The sequence below is a fragment of the Oncorhynchus nerka genome, linkage group LG13 (genome assembly GCF_034236695.1).
Source record: "Oncorhynchus nerka isolate Pitt River linkage group LG13, Oner_Uvic_2.0, whole genome shotgun sequence".
NCBI lineage: Eukaryota > Metazoa > Chordata > Actinopteri > Salmoniformes > Salmonidae > Oncorhynchus > Oncorhynchus nerka.
The window spans coordinates 84,352,781-84,368,992 of NC_088408.1; the positions used below are offsets into that span (position 1 = coordinate 84,352,781).

A 16,212-nucleotide genomic window follows, 5' to 3' on the forward strand; every position below is an offset into this window, starting at 1 on the left:
CATATTGTGTTTGACCAGTAGTGTACTTTAACCATGCCACAGTATTAGTCAGTATCATATTGTGTTTGACCAGTAGTGTACTTTAACCATGCCACAGTATTAGTCAGTATCATATTGTGTTTGACTGGTAGTGTACTTTAACCATGCCACAGTATTAGTCAGTATCATATTGTGTTTGACTGGTAGTGTACTTTAACCATGCCACAGGATTAGTCAGTATAGTGTAGGTGTTTGTCTGTTTAACCATGCCACAGTATTAGTCAGTATCATATTGTGTTTGACTGGTAGTGTACTTTAACCATGCCACAGTATTAGTCAGTATCATATTGTGTTTGACAGGTAGTGTACTTTAACCATGCCACAGTATTAGTCAGTATCATATTGTGTTTGACCGGTAGTGTACTTTAACCATGCCACAGTATTAGTCAGTATCATATTGTGTTTGACTGGTAGTGTACTTTAACCATGCCACAGTATTAGTCAGTATCATATTGTGTTTGACCGGTAGTGTACTTTAACCATGCCACAGTATTAGTCAGTATCATATTGTGTTTGACCGGTAGTGTACTTTAACCAGTCAGTATCATATTGTGTTTGACAGTATTAGTCAGTATCATATTGTGTTTGACCAGTAGTGTACTTTAACCATGCCACAGTATTAGTCAGTATCATATTGTGTTTGACCGGTAGTGTACTTTAACCATGCCACAGTATTAGTCAGTATCATATTGTGGTTCACAGTATTAGTCAGTATCATATTGTGTTTGACTGGTAGTGTACTTTAACCATGCCACAGTATTAGTCAGTATCATATTGTTTGGTTCTTTAACCATGCCAGTATTAGTCAGTATCATATTGTGTTTGACAGGTAGTGTACTTTAACCATGCCACAGTATTAGTCAGTATCATATTGTGTTTGACCGGTAGTGTACTTTAACCATGCCACAGTATTAGTCAGTATCATATTGTGTTTGACCGGTAGTGTACTTTAACCATGCCACAGTATTAGTCAGTATCATATTGTGTTTGACTGGTAGTGTACTTTAACCATGCCACAGTATTAGTCAGTATCATATTGTGTTTGACCAGTAGTGTACTTTAACCATGCCACAGTATTAGTCAGTATCATATTGTGTTTGACCAGTAGTGTACTTTAACCATGCCACAGTATTAGTCAGTATCATATTGTGTTTGACCAGTAGTGTACTTTAACCATGCCACAGTATTAGTCAGTATCATATTGTGTTTGACTGGTAGTGTACTTTAACCATGCCACAGTATTAGTCAGTATCATATTGTGTTTGACTGGTAGTGTACTTTAACCATGCCACAGTATTAGTCAGTATCATATTGTGTTTGCTGTTTTGATGCCAAGGCTTAGTCAGTATCATATTGTGTTTGACTGGTAGTGTACTTTAACCATGCCACAGTATTAGTCAGTATCATATTGTGTTTGACTGGTAGTGTACTTTAACCATGCCACAGTATTAGTCAGTATCATATTGTGTTTGACCGGTAGTGTACTTTAACCATGCCACAGTATTAGTCAGTATCATATTGTGTTTGACCGGTAGTGTACTTTAACCATGCCACAGTATTAGTCAGTATCATATTGTGTTTGACTGGTAGTGTACTTTAACCATGCCACAGTATTAGTCAGTATCATATTGTGTTTGACCGGTAGTGTACTTTAACCATGCCACAGTATTAGTCAGTATCATATTGTGTTTGACCAGTAGTGTACTTTAACCATGCCACAGTATTAGTCAGTATCATATTGTGTTTGACCGGTAGTGTACTTTAACCATGCCACAGTATTAGTCAGTATCATATTGTGTTTGACCGGTAGTGTACTTTAACCATGCCACAGTATTAGTCAGTATCATATTGTGTTTGACCGGTAGTGTACTTTAACCATGCCACAGTATTAGTCAGTATCATATTGTGTTTGACCGGTAGTGTACTTTAACCATGCCACAGTATTAGTCAGTATCATATTGTGTTTGGTTCTTTAACCATGCCACAGTATTAGTCAGTATCATATTGTGTTTGACTGGTAGTGTACTTTAACCATGCCACAGTATTAGTCAGTATCATATTGTGTTTGACGGTAGTGTACTTTAACCATGCCACAGTATTAGTCAGTATCATATTGTGTTTGACTGGTAGTGTACTTTAACCATGCCACAGTATTAGTCAGTATCATATTGTGTTTGACCGGTAGTGTACTTTAACCATGCCACAGTATTAGTCAGTATCATATTGTGTTTGACCGGTAGTGTACTTTAACCATGCCACAGTATTAGTCAGTATCATATTGTGTTTGACTGGTAGTGTACTTTAACCATGCCACAGTATTAGTCAGTATCATATTGTGTTTGACTGGTAGTGTACTTTAACCATGCCACAGTATTAGTCAGTATCATATGTGTGTTTGACACAGTATTAGTCAGTATTGTGTTTGACTTTAACCATGCCACAGTATTAGTCAGTATCATATTGTGTTTGACCAGTAGTGTACTTTAACCATGCCACAGTATTAGTCAGTATCATATTGTGTTTGACTGGTAGTGTACTTTAACCATGCCACAGTATTAGTCAGTATCATATTGTGTTTGACTGGTAGTGTACTTTAACCATGCCACAGTATTAGTCAGTATCATATTGTGTTTGACTGGTAGTGTACTTTAACCATGCCACAGTATTAGTCAGTATCATATTGTGTTTGACTGGTAGTGTACTTTAACCATGCCACAGTATTAGTCAGTATCATATTGTGTTTGACCGGTAGTGTACTTTAACCATGCCACAGTATTAGTCAGTATCATATTGTGTTTGACCGGTAGTGTACTTTAACCATGCCACAGTATTAGTCAGTATCATATTGTGTTTGACCGGTAGTGTACTTTAACCATGCCACAGTATTAGTCAGTATCATATTGTGTTTGACCGGTAGTGTACTTTAACCATGCCACAGTATTAGTCAGTATCATATTGTGTTTGACCAGTAGTGTACTTTAACCATGCCACAGTATTAGTCAGTATCATATTGTGTTTGACCGGTAGTGTACTTTAACCATGCCACAGTATTAGTCAGTATCATATTGTGTTTGACCGGTAGTGTACTTTAACCATGCCACAGTATTAGTCAGTATCATATTGTGTTTGACCGGTAGTGTACTTTAACCATGCCACAGTATTAGTCAGTATCATATTGTGTTTGACCGGTAGTGTACTTTAACCATGCCACAGTATTAGTCAGTATCATATTGTGGTTCACAGTATTAGTCAGTATCATATTGTGTTTGACTGGTAGTGTACTTTAACCATGCCACAGTATTAGTCAGTATCATATTGTGGTTCACAGTATTAGTCAGTATCATATTGTGTTTGACAGGTAGTGTACTTTAACCATGCCACAGTATTAGTCAGTATCATATTGTGTTTGACCGGTAGTGTACTTTAACCATGCCACAGTATTAGTCAGTATCATATTGTGTTTGACCGGTAGTGTACTTTAACCATGCCACAGTATTAGTCAGTATCATTGTGTTTTGTGTTTGTATTAGTCAGTATCATAGTGTACTTTAACCATGCCACAGTATTAGTCAGTATCATATTGTGTTTGACCAGTAGTGTACTTTAACCATGCCACAGTATTAGTCAGTATCATATTGTGTTTGACCAGTAGTGTACTTTAACCATGCCACAGTATTAGTCAGTATCATATTGTGTTTGACCAGTAGTGTACTTTAACCATGCCACAGTATTAGTCAGTATCATATTGTGTTTGACTGGTAGTGTACTTTAACCATGCCACAGTATTAGTCAGTATCATATTGTGTTTGACTGGTAGTGTACTTTAACCATGCCACAGTATTAGTCAGTATCAGATTGTGTTTGTGTGCTTTAACCATGCCACAGGCTTAGTCAGTATCATATTGTGTTTGACTGGTAGTGTACTTTAACCATGCCACAGTATTAGTCAGTATCATATTGTGTTTGACTGGTAGTGTACTTTAACCATGCCACAGTATTAGTCAGTATCATATTGTGTTTGACCGGTAGTGTACTTTAACCATGCCACAGTATTAGTCAGTATCATATTGTGTTTGACCGGTAGTGTACTTTAACCATGCCACAGTATTAGTCAGTATCATATTGTGTTTGACCGGTAGTGTACTTTAACCATGCCACAGTATTAGTCAGTATCATATTGTGTTTGACCTGGTAGTGTACTTTAACCATGCCACAGTATTAGTCAGTATCATATTGTGTTTGACCAGTAGTGTACTTTAACCATGCCACAGTATTAGTCAGTATCATATTGTGTTTGACCGGTAGTGTACTTTAACCATGCCACAGTATTAGTCAGTATCATATTGTGTTTGACCGGTAGTGTACTTTAACCATGCCACAGTATTAGTCAGTATCATATTGTGTTTGACCGGTAGTGTACTTTAACCATGCCACAGTATTAGTCAGTATCATATTGTGTTTGACCGGTAGTGTACTTTAACCATGCCACAGTATTAGTCAGTATCATATTGTGTTTGACCGGTAGTGTACTTTAACCATGCCACAGTATTAGTCAGTATCATATTGTGTTTGACCGGTAGTGTACTTTAACCATGCCACAGTATTAGTCAGTATCATATTGTGTTTGACCGGTAGTGTACTTTAACCATGCCACAGTATTAGTCAGTATCATATTGTGTTTGACCAGTAGTGTACTTTAACCATGCCACAGTATTAGTCAGTATCATATTGTGTTTGACCGGTAGTGTACTTTAACCATGCCACAGTATTAGTCAGTATCATATTGTGTTTGACCGGTAGTGTACTTTAACCATGCCACAGTATTAGTCAGTATCATATTGTGTTTGACCGGTAGTGTACTTTAACCATGCCACAGTATTAGTCAGTATCATATTGTGTTTGACCGGTAGTGTACTTTAACCATGCCACAGTATTAGTCAGTATCATATTGTGTTTGACCGGTAGTGTACTTTAACCATGCCACAGTATTAGTCAGTATCATATTGTGTTTGACCGGTAGTGTACTTTAACCATGCCACAGTATTAGTCAGTATCATATTGTGTTTGACCGGTAGTGTACTTTAACCATGCCACAGTATTAGTCAGTATCATATTGTGTTTGACCGGTAGTGTACTTTAACCATGCCACAGTATTAGTCAGTATCATATTGTGTTTGACCGGTAGTGTACTTTAACCATGCCACAGTATTAGTCAGTATCATATTGTGTTTGACCGGTAGTGTACTTTAACCATGCCACAGTATTAGTCAGTATCATATTGTGTTTGACCGGTAGTGTACTTTAACCATGCCACAGTATTAGTCAGTATCATATTGTGTTTGACTGGTAGTGTACTTTAACCATGCCACAGTATTAGTCAGTATCATATTGTGTTTGACCGGTAGTGTACTTTAACCATGCCACAGTATTAGTCAGTATCATATTGTGTTTGACCAGTAGTGTACTTTAACCATGCCACAGTATTAGTCAGTATCATATTGTGTTTGACCGGTAGTGTACTTTAACCATGCCACAGTATTAGTCAGTATCATATTGTGTTTGACCAGTAGTGTTTACTTTAACCATGCCACAGTATTAGTCAGTATCATATTGTGTTTGACCGGTAGTGTACTTTAACCATGCCACAGTATTAGTCAGTATCATATTGTGTTTGACCGGTAGTGTACTTTAACCATGCCACAGTATTAGTCAGTATCATATTGTGTATCATATTGTGTTTGACATATTGTGTTTGACCAGTAGTGTACTTTAACCATGCCACAGTATTAGTCAGTATCATATTGTGTTTGACCGGTAGTGTACTTTAACCATGCCACAGTATTAGTCAGTATCATATTGTGTTTGACCGGTAGTGTACTTTAACCATGCCACAGTATTAGTCAGTATCATATTGTGTTTGACTGGTAGTGTACTTTAACCATGCCACAGTATTAGTCAGTATCATATTGTGTTTGACCGGTAGTGTACTTTAACCATGCCACAGTATTAGTCAGTATCATATTGTGTTTGACTGGTAGTGTACTTTAACCATGCCACAGTATTAGTCAGTATCATATTGTGTTTGACTGTGTAGTGTACTTTAACCATGCCACAGTATTAGTCAGTATCATATTGTGTTTGACTGGTAGTGTACTTTAACCATGCCACAGTATTAGTCAGTATCATATTGTGTTTGACCGGTAGTGTACTTTAACCATGCCAGTATTACAGTATTAGTCAGTATCATATTGTGTTTGACCGGTAGTGTACTTTAACCATGCCACAGTATTAGTCAGTATCATATTGTGTTTGACCGGTAGTGTACTTTAACCATGCCACAGTATTAGTCAGTATCATATTGTGTTTGACCGGTAGTGTACTTTAACCATGCCACAGTATTAGTCAGTATCATATTGTGTTTGACCGGTAGTGTACTTTAACCATGCCACAGTATTAGTCAGTATCATATTGTGTTTGACTGGTAGTGTACTTTAACCATGCCACAGTATTAGTCAGTATCATATTGTGTTTGACCAGTAGTGTACTTTAACCATGCCACAGTATTAGTCAGTATCATATTGTGTTTGACCGGTAGTGTACTTTAACCATGCCACAGTATTAGTCAGTATCATATTGTGTTTGACCGGTAGTGTACTTTAACCATGCCACAGTATTAGTCAGTATCATATTGTGTTTGACCAGTAGTGTACTTTAACCATGCCACAGTATTAGTCAGTATCATATTGTGTTTGACCGGTAGTGTACTTTAACCATGCCACAGTATTAGTCAGTATCATATTGTGTTTGACCGGTAGTGTACTTTAACCATGCCACAGTATTAGTCAGTATCATATTGTGTTTGACCGGTAGTGTACTTTAACCATGCCACAGTATTAGTCAGTATCATATTGTGTTTGACTGGTAGTGTACTTTAACCATGCCACAGTATTAGTCAGTATCATATTGTGTTTGACTGGTAGTGTACTTTAACCATGCCACAGTATTAGTCAGTATCATATTGTGTTTGACCGGTAGTGTACTTTAACCATGCCACAGTATTAGTCAGTATCATATTGTGTTTGACTGGTAGTGTACTTTAACCATGCCACAGTATTAGTCAGTATCATATTGTGTTTGACTGGTAGTGTACTTTAACCATGCCACAGTATTAGTCAGTATCATATTGTGTTTGACCGGTAGTGTACTTTAACCATGCCACAGTATTAGTCAGTATCATATTGTGTTTGACCGGTAGTGTACTTTAACCATGCCACAGTATTAGTCAGTATCATATTGTGTTTGACCAGTAGTGTACTTTAACCATGCCACAGTATTAGTCAGTATCATATTGTGTTTGACCGGTAGTGTACTTTAACCATGCCACAGTATTAGTCAGTATCATATTGTGTTTGACCGGTAGTGTACTTTAACCATGCCACAGTATTAGTCAGTATCATATTGTGTTTGACCGGTAGTGTACTTTAACCATGCCACAGTATTAGTCAGTATCATATTGTGTTTGACCGGTAGTGTACTTTAACCATGCCACAGTATTAGTCAGTATCATATTGTGTTTGACTGGTAGTGTACTTTAACCATGCCACAGTATTAGTCAGTATCATATTGTGTTTGACCGGTAGTGTACTTTAACCATGCCACAGTATTAGTCAGTATCATATTGTGTTTGACTGGTAGTGTACTTTAACCATGCCACAGTATTAGTCAGTATCATATTGTGTTTGACTGGTAGTGTACTTTAACCATGCCACAGTATTAGTCAGTATCATATTGTGTTTGACAGGTAGTGTACTTTAACCATGCCACAGTATTAGTCAGTATCATATTGTGTTTGACCGGTTGTGTACTTTAACCATGCCACAGTATTAGTCAGTATCATATTGTGTTTGACTGGTAGTGTACTTTAACCATGCCACAGTATTAGTCAGTATCATATTGTGTTTGACCAGTAGTGTACTTTAACCATGCCACAGTATTAGTCAGTATCATATTGTGTTTGACCGGTAGTGTACTTTAACCATGCCACAGTATTAGTCAGTATCATATTGTGTTTGACCAGTAGTGTACTTTAACCATGCCACAGTATTAGTCAGTATCATATTGTGTTTGACCGGTAGTGTACTTTAACCATGCCACAGTATTAGTCAGTATCATATTGTGTTTGGTTCTTTAACCATGCCACAGTATTAGTCAGTATCATATTGTGTTTGACTGGTAGTGTACTTTAACCATGCCACAGTATTAGTCAGTATCATATTGTGGTTCACAGTATTAGTCAGTATCATATTGTGTTTGACTGGTAGTGTACTTTAACCATGCCACAGTATTAGTCAGTATCATATTGTGTTTGACCGGTAGTGTACTTTAACCATGCCACAGTATTAGTCAGTATCATATTGTGTTTGACCGGTAGTGTACTTTAACCATGCCACAGTATTAGTCAGTATCATATTGTGTTTGACTGGTAGTGTACTTTAACCATGCCACAGTATTAGTCAGTATCATATTGTGTTTGACCAGTAGTGTACTTTAACCATGCCACAGTATTAGTCAGTATCATATTGTGTTTGACCAGTAGTGTACTTTAACCATGCCACAGTATTAGTCAGTATCATATTGTGTTTGACCAGTAGTGTACTTTAACCATGCCACAGTATTAGTCAGTATCATATTGTGTTTGACTGGTAGTGTACTTTAACCATGCCACAGTATTAGTCAGTATCATATTGTGTTTGACTGGTAGTGTACTTTAACCATGCCACAGTATTAGTCAGTATAGAGGTGTGTGCTGTTTTGATGCCAAGGCTTAGTCAGTATCATATTGTGTTTGACTGGTAGTGTACTTTAACCATGCCACAGTATTAGTCAGTATCATATTGTGTTTGACTGGTAGTGTACTTTAACCATGCCACAGTATTAGTCAGTATCATATTGTGTTTGACCAGTAGTGTACTTTAACCATGCCACAGTATTAGTCAGTATCATATTGTGTTTGACCGGTAGTGTACTTTAACCATGCCACAGTATTAGTCAGTATCATATTGTGTTTGACTGGTAGTGTACTTTAACCATGCCACAGTATTAGTCAGTATCATATTGTGTTTGACCAGTAGTGTACTTTAACCATGCCACAGTATTAGTCAGTATCATATTGTGTTTGACTGGTAGTGTACTTTAACCATGCCACAGTATTAGTCAGTATCATATTGTGTTTGACCAGTAGTGTACTTTAACCATGCCACAGTATTAGTCAGTATCATATTGTGTTTGACCGGTAGTGTACTTTAACCATGCCACAGTATTAGTCAGTATCATATTGTGTTTGACTGGTAGTGTACTTTAACCATGCCACAGTATTAGTCAGTATCATATTGTGTTTGACCGGTAGTGTACTTTAACCATGCCACAGTATTAGTCAGTATCATATTGTGTTTGACCGGTAGTGTACTTTAACCATGCCACAGTATTAGTCAGTATCATATTGTGTTTGACCTGTAGTGTACTTTAACCATGCCACAGTATTAGTCAGTATCATATTGTGTTTGACCGGTAGTGTACTTTAACCATGCCACAGTATTAGTCAGTATCATATTGTGTTTGACCGGTAGTGTACTTTAACCATGCCACAGTATTAGTCAGTATCATATTGTGTTTGACTGGTAGTGTACTTTAACCATGCCACAGTATTAGTCAGTATCATATTGTGTTTGACCAGTAGTGTACTTTAACCATGCCACAGTATTAGTCAGTATCATATTGTGTTTGACTGGTAGTGTACTTTAACCATGCCACAGTATTAGTCAGTATCATATTGTGTTTGACCAGTAGTGTACTTTAACCATGCCACAGTATTAGTCAGTATCATATTGTGTTTGACCAGTAGTGTACTTTAACCATGCCACAGTATTAGTCAGTATCATATTGTGTTTGACCAGTAGTGTACTTTAACCATGCCACAGTATTAGTCAGTATCATATTGTGTTTGACCGGTAGTGTACTTTAACCATGCCACAGTATTAGTCAGTATCATATTGTGTTTGACCGGTAGTGTACTTTAACCATGCCACAGTATTAGTCAGTATCATATTGTGTTTGACCTGTAGTGTACTTTAACCATGCCACAGTATTAGTCAGTATCATATTGTGTTTGACCGGTAGTGTACTTTAACCATGCCACAGTATTAGTCAGTATCATATTGTGTTTGACCGGTAGTGTACTTTAACCATGCCACAGTATTAGTCAGTATCATATTGTGTTTGACTGGTAGTGTACTTTAACCATGCCACAGTATTAGTCAGTATCATATTGTGTTTGACCAGTAGTGTACTTTAACCATGCCACAGTATTAGTCAGTATCATATTGTGTTTGACTGGTAGTGTACTTTAACCATGCCACAGTATTAGTCAGTATAGAGGTGTGTGCTGTTTTGATGCCAAGGCTTAGTCAGTATCATATTGTGTTTGACTGGTAGTGTACTTTAACCATGCCACAGTATTAGTCAGTATCATATTGTGTTTGACCGGTAGTGTACTTTAACCATGCCACAGTATTAGTCAGTATCATATTGTGTTTGACCAGTAGTGTACTTTAACCATGCCACAGTATTAGTCAGTATCATATTGTGTTTGACCGGTAGTGTACTTTAACCATGCCACAGTATTAGTCAGTATCATATTGTGTTTGACTGGTAGTGTACTTTAACCATGCCACAGTATTAGTCAGTATCATATTGTGTTTGACCAGTAGTGTACTTTAACCATGCCACAGTATTAGTCAGTATCATATTGTGTTTGACTGGTAGTGTACTTTAACCATGCCACAGTATTAGTCAGTATCATATTGTGTTTGACCAGTAGTGTACTTTAACCATGCCACAGTATTAGTCAGTATCATATTGTGTTTGACCGGTAGTGTACTTTAACCATGCCACAGTATTAGTCAGTATCATATTGTGTTTGACCAGTAGTGTACTTTAACCATGCCACAGTATTAGTCAGTATCATATTGTGTTTGACCGGTAGTGTACTTTAACCATGCCACAGTATTAGTCAGTATCATATTGTGTTTGACCGGTAGTGTACTTTAACCATGCCACAGTATTAGTCAGTATCATATTGTGTTTGACCTGTAGTGTACTTTAACCATGCCACAGTATTAGTCAGTATCATATTGTGTTTGACCGGTAGTGTACTTTAACCATGCCACAGTATTAGTCAGTATCATATTGTGTTTGACCGGTAGTGTACTTTAACCATGCCACAGTATTAGTCAGTATCATATTGTGTTTGACTGGTAGTGTACTTTAACCATGCCACAGTATTAGTCAGTATCATATTGTGTTTGACCAGTAGTGTACTTTAACCATGCCACAGTATTAGTCAGTATCATATTGTGTTTGACCGGTAGTGTACTTTAACCATGCCACAGTATTAGTCAGTATCATATTGTGTTTGACCGGTAGTGTACTTTAACCATGCCACAGTATTAGTCAGTATCATATTGTGTTTGACCGGTAGTGTACTTTAACCATGCCACAGTATTAGTCAGTATCATATTGTGTTTGACCAGTAGTGTACTTTAACCATGCCACAGTATTAGTCAGTATCATATTGTGTTTGACCGGTAGTGTACTTTAACCATGCCACAGTATTAGTCAGTATCATATTGTGTTTGACTGGTAGTGTACTTTAACCATGCCACAGTATTAGTCAGTATCATATTGTGTTTGACTGGTAGTGTACTTTAACCATGCCACAGTATTAGTCAGTATCATATTGTGTTTGACCGGTAGTGTACTTTAACCATGCCACAGTATTAGTCAGTATCATATTGTGTTTGACTGGTAGTGTACTTTAACCATGCCACAGTATTAGTCAGTATCATATTGTGTTTGACCGGTAGTGTACTTTAACCATGCCACAGTATTAGTCAGTATCATATTGTGTTTGACTGGTATTGTACTTTAACCATGCCACAGTATTAGTCAGTATCATATTGTGTTTGACCAGTAGTGTACTTTAACCATGCCACAGTATTAGTCAGTATCATATTGTGTTTGACCGGTAGTGTACTTTAACCATGCCACAGTATTAGTCAGTATCATATTGTGTTTGACCGGTAGTGTACTTTAACCATGCCACAGTATTAGTCAGTATCATATTGTGTTTGACCGGTAGTGTACTTTAACCATGCCACAGTATTAGTCAGTATCATATTGTGTTTGACCGGTAGTGTACTTTAACCATGCCACAGTATTAGTCAGTATCATATTGTGTTTGACCGGTAGTGTACTTTAACCATGCCACAGTATTAGTCAGTATCATATTGTGTTTGACCGGTAGTGTACTTTAACCATGCCACAGTATTAGTCAGTATCATATTGTGTTTGACCGGTAGTGTACTTTAACCATTTAACCATTAGTCAGTATAGAGGTGTGTGCTGTTTTGATGCCAAGGCTTAGTCAGTATCATATTGTGGTTGACAGTATTAGTCAGTATAGAGGTGTGTGCTGTTTTGATGCCAAGGCTTAGTCAGTATCATATTGTGGTTGACAGTATTAGTCAGTATAGAGGTGTGTGCTGTTTTGATGCCAAGGCTTAGTCAGTATCATATTGTGGTTGACAGTATTAGTCAGTATAGAGGTGTGTGCTGTTTTGATGCCAAGGCTTAGTCAGTATCATATTGTGGTTGACAGTATTAGTCAGTATAGAGGTGTGTGCTGTTTTGATGCCAAGGCTTAGTCAGTATCATATTGTGGTTGACAGTATTAGTCAGTATAGAGGTGTGTGCTGTTTTGATGCCAAGGCTTAGTCAGTATCATATTGTGGTTGACAGTATTAGTCAGTATAGAGGTGTGTGCTGTTTTGATGCCAAGGCTTAGTCAGTATCATATTGTGGTTGATAGTATTAGTCAGTATAGAGGTGTGTGCTGTTTTGATGCCAAGGCTTAGTCAGTATCATATTGTGGTTGACAGTATTAGTCAGTATAGAGGTGTGTGCTGTTTTGATGCCAAGGCTTAGTCAGTATCATATTGTGGTTGACAGTATTAGTCAGTATAGAGGTGTGTGCTGTTTTGATGCCAAGGCTTAGTCAGTATCATATTGTGGTTGACAGTATTAGTCAGTATAGAGGTGTGTGCTGTTTTGATGCCAAGGCTTAGTCAGTATCATATTGTGGTTGACAGTATTAGTCAGTATAGAGGTGTGTGCTGTTTTGATGCCAAGGCTTAGTCAGTATCATATTGTGGTTGACAGTATTAGTCAGTATAGAGGTGTGTGCTGTTTTGATGCCAAGGCTTAGTCAGTATCATATTGTGGTTGACAGTATTAGTCACTATAGAGGTGTGTGCTGTTTTGATACCAAGGCTTAGTCAGTATCATATTGTGGTTGACAGTATTAGTCAGTATAGAGGTGTGTGCTGTTTTGATACCAAGGCTTAGTTATCAGTGATCTGTTATGATGAAACACCACTGGCCTTGATTAGATTGATCAGTTCCATGTAAACATTCTCTCACAAACCGCTTTGAACTGAGCCAGGAAACCACTATACCATTGGATCTGTAGTCATGAAGCAAGCTGTGGCTTATCTCTGTGGTTACCATGGTTACCTCACTTAACAGGTAACTTCAGGTTGTGAGTTGCGCCAACACAATAGAGAAAGGGAAAGGGAAGGGAGGTACCTAGTCAGTTGTCCAACTGAATGTTCTCAACTGAAATGTGTCTTCCGCATTTAACCCAACCCCTTGAATCAGAGACTGTTGAACTGTCAGTGGATACTAAGGTGCGGCTGGACAGTATAAAGTTAGCCTGGAGTTGACTGGCTTTGCAACACACTGATAATGGATTCAATTCTTTGCAGAGGTCCTTTCTGGCCAGGACATCGGACAGAGAGTCCAAAGTGAAGAGAAGGGACTTGGTAGTAAACTGTTGATTGGTCTTGATTCATGACGCTTGTTGTTTCCTTGGTTACTTTCTGTATTAGTTTATAGTGGCTTCTATGATGGTTACCGATGTAGGATCTTCAATTGAGCCAGTTTGCTATTGCAGCAAAATAATCCTGCAGCAACAGGAAATGTGAGTTTTTATGTGGATTATAATTTATGTTTGTTGTGATTTCAAAGTGGGAATGACAAACTTCAGAAGACTTTTTAAACCTCAAATACACTACAAGTTTGAAAATGTCACTGCATCTGGAGTGTGCGGTGTTACTCTGTTGCTAGTATAACAATACAACTCACACATTGTATCAACACTTATTTGAACATGTGCATCCTTTCAGAGTCTCTACAGTCATCCCACATTAGAAAAGAAAGCCTGAAGCTTTGTCAGTAATGTGTTTATCGTGTGAAGTGTGTATAAAGCAGTGTGTGTTCTGTGTCCCAGGCGGTGCTGGTTCCCCTCATCGCCAGTATGTGTGTATTGTGTGAAGTGTGTATAAAGCAGTGTGTATTCTGTGTCCTAGGCGGTGCTATGAGTTCCCCTCATCGCCAGTATGTGTGTATTGTGTGAAGTGTGTATAAAGCAGTGTGTGTTCTGTGTCCCAGGCGGTGCTGGGTCCCCTCATCGCCAGTATGTGTGTATTGTGTGAAGTGTGTATAAAGCAGTGTGTATTCTGTGTCCCAGGCGGTGCTGGGTCCCCTCATCGCCAGTATGTGTGTATTGTGTGAAGTGTGTATAAAGCAGTGTGTGTTCTGTGTCCCAGGCGGTGCTGGGTCCCCTCATCGCCATCGCCCTGAAGATCTCTGACATCCACGAGAGGACAGGACACCGCGGCCCCACCGTCATCACCTGAGCTCTGCTCCACTGCACACACACACACACACACACACACACACACACACACACACACACACACACACACACACACACACACACACATACCACCTGAGTGCCCCCCCCACCCCCCACACACACACACACCACCTGAGTGTTCCCCCCACAAACACACACAAACATCTATGGCCAAGTCCCTAAGGCCACACCGTCCTGCTTGTTGCCACACCTGGGGCCAATAGTAAGCAAGAGCTACATGTATTCTCTCTCTCTATCTCTCTCTCTCTCTCTCTCTCTCTCTCTCTCTCTCTCTCTCAAAATGTAAGATATTATGTAGTCTGCAAAGAAAAGAAGCAAACTGTTTCTTTCAGCTGTTGATAAACAACATTTGTTCATATAAGGCTTCTGTTATGAAAGTTGTATTTTCTGGATGTGTGTGTGTGTGTGTGTGTGTGTGTGTGTGTGTGTGTGTGCGTGCGTGCGTGCGTGCGTGCGTGCGTGCGTGCGTGCGTGCGTGCGTGCGTGTGATCATTATAAAGTTGACAGACTGAATTAAAAGGGAGAAGTCCATTTTTCATACACCATACATGCCCCGAATACAACAGATGTAGACCTTACCGTGAAATGCTTACTTGCAAGCCCTTAACCAACAATGCAGTTCAATAAATATATATATATATTTAAGTAACACAATAAAATAACAATATCGAGGCTATAACCAGGGGTACCGGTACAGAGTTAATGTGCTGGGCTCCAGGTTAGTCGAGGTGGTATCTGTTACCACCACTTTTTGTTTTTCTGCTCTTCATTAGACGGCCTGTTTTTGCCATAGATGTATTTCATTTGTTTTTGTTTTTCATCCAAATAAATGTGTATCTTTTGTGTGTAATGTCTTTTTACTTAGTCCCTTCTGTTGCTGGGAATATTAGTAGGTAGTGTTATTCACCTCCTTTTAGTATCCTTCTCATCCTGCTGAGCCAAACTGTACGGTGTTATGCAGCCGCTTAGTCGCTGGAACCTTGATGCTGGAAAGGATGTGAAGAGAAAGTATCTGAGCCATCACAGTATGGTTCGGGTAGACAGGATAGTGTGAAAGGGGTTGTCAAAAGACAGACTGGCTTGTGGCTACAATATGGTTCTTTTCCTTCATCTTTAGTGGGCTTAGGACTGTTCATGTGTATTCCAACTGTCATATGGAATTGTGTAATACATGTGTATTGTGTGTATCCTTACTTGTGTCCAGAGAAATATCCACCCACCTGTATCACTTTCAGACTTATTTATTCCGGTTGAATTTATTCAGATTATGACATGTGTTCTCCTGACCCAGACCAGCTGTATTTACTGTGTGACCTTCAAATTAGAATGTTCTATCTGCA

At 38.4% G+C, this 16,212-nt stretch overlaps 1 protein-coding gene across 1 annotated transcript in view; it reads left to right on the forward strand.

Annotated features, from left to right (window-relative positions):
• The window catches only part of LOC115140697 (phosphoglucomutase-like protein 5), an 86,581-nt gene extending 70,864 nt beyond the window's left edge, over positions 1-15,717 (forward strand). The window contains exon 11 of the mRNA XM_065026777.1: positions 14,763-15,717. Within this exon, the coding sequence (XP_064882849.1) occupies positions 14,763-14,852 (90 nt within the window). The 3' untranslated portion in view covers positions 14,853-15,717. The remainder of the gene's footprint in view (positions 1-14,762) is intronic.
• Positions 15,718-16,212: the final 495 nt, after the last annotated feature.